This window comes from Pectinophora gossypiella, chromosome 11, assembly GCF_024362695.1.
Source record: "Pectinophora gossypiella chromosome 11, ilPecGoss1.1, whole genome shotgun sequence".
Classification (NCBI taxonomy): Eukaryota; Metazoa; Arthropoda; class Insecta; order Lepidoptera; family Gelechiidae; genus Pectinophora; species Pectinophora gossypiella.
In genome coordinates, this window is record NC_065414.1 from 3,406,537 (window position 1) to 3,414,830 (window position 8,294).

The following is an 8,294-nucleotide window of genomic DNA, read 5'->3' on the forward strand; positions in this document are numbered from 1 at the left end:
ACCTAGTTATACAACGTTGCATACAATACTTTTTCTACGACGACGTAATTTTAAATGAAACAAAAATTATACAAAGAAAAATTTTATTTATAAAAATGAAGATGTAAATTTTGAATGGTATTGTGTGATATGGTAATATTGGGTACATTGGTAGGTTTTACTGCAGTGTTGATATGTAGATCGGTATTTTGTCCAATTTATTTTCCAACGCGCGGGAAAATGGCGGCAAATGTATACCTTTTTTTTTATAGTATATCTATGGCACCAAACAAAGTAAAGGTGCGAGTTTCCAGGTCAAAAAAAAAAAAACAACAACAATGCTTTTTTGGCGACATTATAGTACAGTTACACTTTGTAAACAATGCTTTTATAGGCCATAGAGCGTACACTTTTTCAAAGAGTTTAATTATGTATGTACTTATATTAGACTTTTTGGTTATTTAAATGCCAGATTAAAGTAGAGGAGTAGAAAAATAAAATATCCTGCGTGGATCATAATAATATGCCTTTCTGTTTAGTGTGACAGACCTTTATATCCGGGTACCCGAGTGCCGAGATTGTGCGGAATTACAAGTAAAATACTTGGCGGCTAAGAGAGATGAAGCAAAGGATGAAGTTTGTCGTAAGTTGGTAGAATTATAATAACTTTAAAATTATTATTTATTTTAGACTATTGAGCTCTTTTGCAAGACTACGTATTGTAACATATAACCACTGTGCAAATTATTATTTTTTATTTATTCGAAAAACAAGACTATGAAGCGGAATGTGTAACATGACATAAGCTTACGACTATATTCCTAAAACGGCCAATCTTCGTCAGCCATTTTTAACTGGCATGTAATAGAGGGCGAATCTATTGATATCTCGTGATATGAATTGACTATGCAAACATGAATTTAAACCACCTTACAAATAAAAAATAAACCAGGGGTGAACGTGGGTTTAAGTTTATTAGTATTATTGCGTATGGCAGACAAAAATAAAATATCCTGCGTGGATCCAGCTTAAGCTCCCCTAACCAAGTCTCTGCCGCATCCGTCACACAATACAGCTCGGCTATGCCACTTGGGAACCGATGCATAGGGCACTCGTTCACTATGTGAGATATGGTTTGATCCGGGTAACGACATTCACAGTATGGCGACTCCTTTAAGCCCCATTTATGTAGGTGATGGTTTGACTTCAAAACACAATGTCTTCCCAAAATAGCACTCTAATATGTTATCTCGGAATAGGACATTAGTATTAAGATTTACATCCCTTAGCGAGACGCATGTAAGCTCTCCTTAATAATACTCCCAGGCTATTGTCACGTAAATTCTGCGATTACAACTGTCAAGACGACATAAAGCCAATTTGTTCATTTGTACAAACATAACCATGCCTTTTACCAACAAATATTTAACCCTCCTTTCTCCCTTAAAGCCCTGAAATTAAGGCGCAAAGCTCGACTAAAGTTTTTTTGGCAAAGGTAAAAATAAGTTGGTTGACGCATCAGAGGTTGCTCTGACATGGAAAAACGGTTGGTAAAATATTTATTAGGAACCTCAATCATGGAAGACGTTCTTTATTTGAATTTTCTAGGCTTATTTTCATTGATTTATATTATCACTTCGCTGTACGTTACGTATTTTTACTCGTAATTTCATGCGATTTTAAAATTAAATAAAAATAAATGCGCAATATTAACAAATTTCCAATAACAATATTGTTTTTTTGATGAATTGCTTAAATGTGGTCTTTTTAGTACTTAAACTTCTTAAATAAAAAAGGAATCTGATATCCATACTCTAGAGAAACGAAGTTTCCCGAACAATTACCACCTAAACTGGTTCATCTCATTGCTACGGTCAACTTGTTGTCACATAGCGGTTTCCAACTACAACACAGTTGCTAAATTATAGTGCGTGTTTACAAAAGACAGTTATTATGTCCTTAAAAGATTTTTTTTAATGCAAGTTTTTATTTTAAGGAATATCTAAGCTACTAGTAAATCCAAGGTAATATTATTACTACGTAAAAAAAAAAAACAAGATAAACATAGAATCATTGATTTGTAACTGAAATGTAAGCCTGAGACATAATTTGATTCAAACTCTTCATTACATAAACATGAAATATGTAATAAGTGCCCTAACACCTGCACTATCGAAGACCTTCACGAAGCCACTGACAATGCCGTAAGCGTGGCCAATTATTGGTCACCAAAAATTTAGTATCGTTCGCCATCGACTCACAAAGAACATGAAATACCACCTGTCAACTGTCTGCGAACTGTCAATTTCTATTGATTGACAAGTTCTAAAATAAGGAACGCACCGTTATTTAGCATATGGTGTATGATTTCGCATCACACGAAGTGTAGTTTGTACCTACAGTTTGCTCAAATCACGCGCACTGTATTCCGTTCAGTTTATACGTATATGTAGCTGCTTGTGATATTCAATATCTATTGTTTTTTATACCATAATGAAGTGTTTTAGGTTTATTTTAAGTTTGTAAGTATTGTTTATAGAATTAGCAGTACCTATATATTAATATCTTCTAGTCTAGACGCAACAAATTAATTTGAGACTGTTTTCGTTGAAGTTTTTCTTATTTTGTGATGGAAATTTTTACATTGTTTTAAGCCTGCCTGCTTGCTTTGTTTTATTGTTTTTTTTGCATTGTTTATTGTGATCATGGCACTTGCAACAGTGTCGAAATATCGGGAGTCTCGTATCCCTGCTTTAAACGCGGTAAGAACCCGTTAATATGTGTTTTAATTTTGTTTTCTTTTCATTCTAACATCTTTTGAGGTATTTTTGTGATAACCGCGATAGCCCTCTTCATAGAACGTGTGACTTACATCTCAATATCACAGATTCGAATCCCGAATCGGGGTCTAAACCACTGAATTAGACTTTATGAGTTTGAATTCATGTTTGGATCTTATATAGAAAAAAAGAAAGAAACATTTATTATTTAGAACACCACTGACACGGATTACATATGTATACATTATAATGACATCACATCAGAAGTCAACGCACACAAGAAATATTTTCTATATAGAAACATGGAAAACGAACACAGAAACTTATACCTAAATTAAAATGTGACGTCATGTCGGCTTACCCATGTGTAGTGGATGGTGTCCCGTATAAAAGGTCCTCACTCAGCTTATGCCGCGGCGTGAGCCGCGACGCTGGTATTCTGTGAGACCTGAGTATATAATTGATATCACGTGGTTACCAAAATCTGTGTCCGGTTAATGGCAATAAGCTTACCCCCTATTCCATGGGACTTAAACATTGCAAGCCAGAATCACCGGATTCCCCGAAAAATGTAAGATTCTGTGCTTCATAGGGCACATTAAGCTGTTGTTCCCGACTATTAGCCGTAAAACAGCTCCACAAACCCGCAGTAGAGCAGCGTGGTGGAGTATGTTCTATACGCCCTCCGGTTGATTGAGGGGAGGCCTGTGCCCAGCAGTGGGACGGATATAGGCATTTATGTGTAAATACTTTTCTAGAATGGGTTTTATAATGACCTCTTCAAAATGATACTTCCTATTTTAGCATGGATGCAATAAGATTGTGACCTCTTCACCGTGATGCTTATTTTTATAGCATTAATTCAATAATATTATGATCTCTTGAAAATGATACTTACTTTTCCAGCATGGATTCAATAAATGTATAGTGTACCTGTACTATTTGGTACCTAAACTAAAAAATGTAGTGCCTTTCTAATACTTTATTTTTCAGACTCCTTGTTTGCACCAGTTCTTCTGGGAAAGCCAGCATACAGAAGCGTGGCCTGGTCTTTCCACCAACCAGTCTTTACGGGGTAGGTACATCTGCATATATTTAATCATTTTCCCACCTGAAGAGGATATTTTTTAAGCAGTGTTTGCCTAGTTAGAAGAACGCTTGACTCTCCCTGTGAAGTCTCAGGTTCGAATCCAACACGGGCCTAAACTAAAGACTCTCGAATTCATGTTTGTGCTCAGCGATGTAAGAAAACATCGCGAGGAAACTGTGGGCGCTCATTAACTTCACTCATTTTTTTAACGATCTTTTTTTTCTTCACTTATTAATTTGTAACATACAAAAACTCTCTTACTTTTTAAGTATCTTTTTCCAGGTCTGCTGGAAGAGATTTCTACTAGAAATAAGCTGAACTGTTTGTCTGTCTTGTGTTAGTCTAATTGTTTTTATATCCTGTTCTGTGTTCAATAAACTTGTTGTCCAAAATAAAATAAAAAATGGCCTCCGTGGTCCAGTGCTTGAGCGTTAGACTCACGATCCGGAGGTTCCGGGTTCGAATCCCGGCGGGGAAATGTGACAAAAATTACTTTGTGATCCCTAGTTTGGTTAGGATATTACAGGTTGATCACCTGATTGTCCGAAAGTAAGATTATGTTCCGTGCTTCGGAAAGCACATTAAGCCATTGTTCCCGGTTACTACTTACTGATGTAAGTAAGTAGTCGTTAAATGAGTCATGTCAGGGGCCTTTGGCGGTTCAATAATAACCCTGACACCAGGGTTGATGAGGTTGGTAATCCACATCACAACCCACACGATAGAAGATTATAATTATAAATTGTATGTATTCTTAGGTTGAGGTATATATTGTATCGGCCTTAGTTGTCTAAATTAAATAAGTAAATAAAATAAATAAATAAATACTAAATAATAAATATTGTTATATTAATATTGACAATTAAATTCTATACTTTTACTATTCAAAGTGTAACTATAATTATGTTGCCAACTGAATAAAGATAATAATAAATATATATATATTTATTATATATTATTAAATATATATTTATTATAGATTATTTGTTTTGTGTATATTATTTATTATTTATATTTTTTTTCTTCTTTTTATAATATTTATATTTTCTCCTATTTCAGACATTCGTGGCTATAGCCGTGCCCATAGACATCCCGGATAAGAACGTGTTCGTCTCATACAACTTTGAGTCCAACTACAGTGTGGTTACCAACATTACTGAGATCGATGAAGTCATATTCCCTAACCTTCCTGTGAGTATTTTATTTATTTATTTATTAAATCTTGATACTAAATATACAATTTAGCAATGCCCTGCAAAACTAACTTAACAGTTTGTCTGCAGGAAGGAGCCTCTAATAATAGCATGTATGGGCACGATTACTTATATGTAGGTATACACTATGAAACCATGTCACACTATCTTTTATTTAGAATTAAATCGTAAGTCTTATTAAATGTCAAATATGATAGTGCGACAGGGTTCTAAAGTAGGTACATGATGGCTTATGACTGTACTTATATCTTGTAGTGCCTCGTAAGTATATTTTATCAAAATAATTAACTAAATTAACAATAGTTAGTAGCAGGAATTAGCCGAGACACGAATAAAAAAAGAATAGTTAAGTATTGTTAATGGCAATAGGCTCGCCCTATTACGTGTATATACTATATTAGTGTATCGTAGTTAAAGATGATTATTACTGTATACTAAAGATGTATATTAGTGTGTATACTAGATACCTCTGCCTACATCGGGGATACAGGCGTGATACCATGTTATGTACTTTTATAAAACAATTACAACAGTCAAACGTCAACTAACTTTTCGAAATTAGCGTCAAAGTGGCGCAACCAATTGCTTAATGTTGAAATTCTATATTGTTAGATACAGGGTGTTAGTGACATCGTAACGAATACTGAGGGGGGTGATTCAGACCATGATTCTGATATCAAGTGGAATTTTCTGTCGCAAAATTCGTGATTTTTTTTTAGTTTTTTAAAATTATTTTCATTTCTATTCTTTTGAGACGGAAAATTCTACTTAGTATCAACTCAGAATCATGGTCCGAATCACCCCTCAAAGTTTTCGTTACGATGTAACTAACACTCTGTATAGTCTATCCCAGCCTATTTCCAAAAATATCAAATCCAACCACAATCGATTTGTGTTTGTCTTTTTACCTTCATAAATGGAAAGCAATAAATAATGGCGGCCTGACAAACGCTGACTTTATTACTTCAGGTTATCAGTTCCCGACAGAGTCGCAGTGTTACCAGAGAGCTAGCCTACACAGTGTTGGAAACGAGATTTAAGGAGTAAGTTACCTGTTTATACCTAAAATCATTCATCATCCCCCTAGCATTGTCCCGTTTTTCACAGGGTCCGCTTTCTTAGGCCAGGCGCGCACTACGAGTTTTTCGCCGCGCGGCAGAAAAGAGCAGCGGCATAATGTCGCACTGTAATACTGCGCCGCTGCGGTGGCTCTGCCGTCAAGTGCGCGCAATACAATTTAAAACTATTTGGTACAGTATTACAGTGCGACATTATGCCGCTGCTTTTTTCTGCCGCAAGGAGAGGCAGAGGCGAGGGAGGCCCCGGGTTTAAATTCCGGCGGGGAGTTATCACAAAACTAGTTTGGTTAGGACATTACAAGCTGATCACCTGATTGTCCGAAAGTAAGCTGATCCGTGCGCAGTCGAATTATCTGTTAGTACTTGTGACTCTGCGCAATCAGGATTACAAATGTGAGTTCATATATGTATATGTCGTGGCCGGATCTTAGAATTGATCATTTCCTAATGTATTCGACCATTTCATGAAATGGTCATTCATGTCAGTTCTAAGATCTGGCCACGACATGTATATGTTTAATGTTTCCAGACACGGTATGAACGGCAGGGAATGTATGCTGAGGAACATTTGCGAAGCCGCTGAAACTCCGCTTCACCACAACGGCCTCCTGGGTCACATCATGCACATCATATTCACGTAAGTTGATATTTTAAGAGTGCCTTTCAAGACGCTGAGTGAACACGTTTTTGTCAAGAGAAATATCTGTTTTATACCCCAGAGGGACTAAAGGTCGGGTCACTTTGTTCGCTAAAGTCTCGTTTTGTTTGTGAAGGATGGTTTAGTTATATTGCTAGCCTTTTGTCACAGGTTCGTTTTCGTGAATTTCGGTTATCACAGCAAGCACACTAACGACCTGTGTTACATACATACGATCACGCCTATTTTCCTTTGGTATAGACAGAGACCTGAGGAGCTCGGTGGCGCAGCGGTAAACGCGCTCGGTCTGCGATTGTTGAAGTTAAGCAACTAGCGCAAAGGCCGGTCATAGGATGGGTGACCACAAAAAAAAAGTTTTCATCTCGAGCTCCTCCGTGCTTCGGAAGGCACGTTAAGCCGTTGGTCCCGGCTGCATTAACAGTCGTTAATAACCACCAATCCGCACTGGGCCCGCGTGGTGGTTTAAGGCCCGATCTCCCTATCCATCGATAGGGAAGGCCCGTGCCCCAGCAGTGGGGACGTTAATGGGCTGGTGATGATGATGATGAGACAGAGACCACGGAATTCCACTTATTACGATCCTGACACACCCCCTTCGCTTCCTTCACTTTCATCAAAGACCTGTCTTTCGCGACTCATCTGGTACTTCATCGAGGGGAACGCGTGCGCTTGGCAACTCCCGTCTATAATTTTTCTGAGTATGAAGTCTATGATAACCATACCTAGATACCTACACTATTTACATACTTACCAATACTGACTTTTAGTATTATCTGTTCCAGGCCATCGTCGTCTCGGGAAGAAGGTTTGGACGACGCCTATTACGAGGCCGAGGCAGACGGCCTGCGAGGCGACTGCGACAAATACATCGACGACTGCCCTTTCAGCCTCTTCGACGTCATCACAAGACTCGTCGAAATAAGACATTCCTAACGTCACAATATAACTTAAACTTAGACCATAGATAAGGAATAATAAATAATACGTATAGAACGGCAACCCTCCACTCCCCACCAGCGGCTGAGCTAGGTTTACCTCACCGCCTCGATCTTACTTAGTCTTCAATCGTATGGGCGTCAGACATCACACACGCAGATGCGCGTGTACGATAACAACAATGTTAAGTGTTTGTGTAAAACAAGGTGTTTTGTATGAAGTGTCCGGGGTGTGCTTAGGATTTAAATACTCATGAAAAATTATAATAAAATAAACATACAATGTGATTTGTTCGCTGATAGATGGTGGAGTGTACGGAGAGAGTGTTTGGCTTTTTGCGAGACGATTTATTAATGATTTACTGTTTTGTTTTTTTCTATTATTATTTTTATTTTTGTGTGATAGTTTTTTTTTTTAATTTTGAAATTGTAATTTCTTTTAGTGTTTTTTCATGTTATTTATAGTCTTATTTTTCTTTTTGTTTCTTTTTTTCATTCAATGTTTATTTTTGTTGTATTAGTTTGTATATTGTTTTTCTCGTCATACAGCGCATTAGGC

At 37.1% G+C, this 8,294-nt stretch overlaps 1 protein-coding gene across 1 annotated transcript; it reads left to right on the forward strand.

Annotated features, from left to right (window-relative positions):
- Window positions 1-2,380: 2,380 nt before the first annotated feature.
- Window positions 2,381-8,294, forward strand: LOC126370748 (uncharacterized). The gene is made up of 6 exons (XM_050015785.1): window positions 2,381-2,501; window positions 3,753-3,834; window positions 4,909-5,040; window positions 6,033-6,106; window positions 6,672-6,779; window positions 7,583-8,294. Exons 1-6 carry the CDS (start codon window positions 2,473-2,475, stop codon window positions 7,731-7,733), a joined length of 576 nt encoding a protein of 191 aa, XP_049871742.1. The 5' UTR covers window positions 2,381-2,472; the 3' UTR covers window positions 7,734-8,294.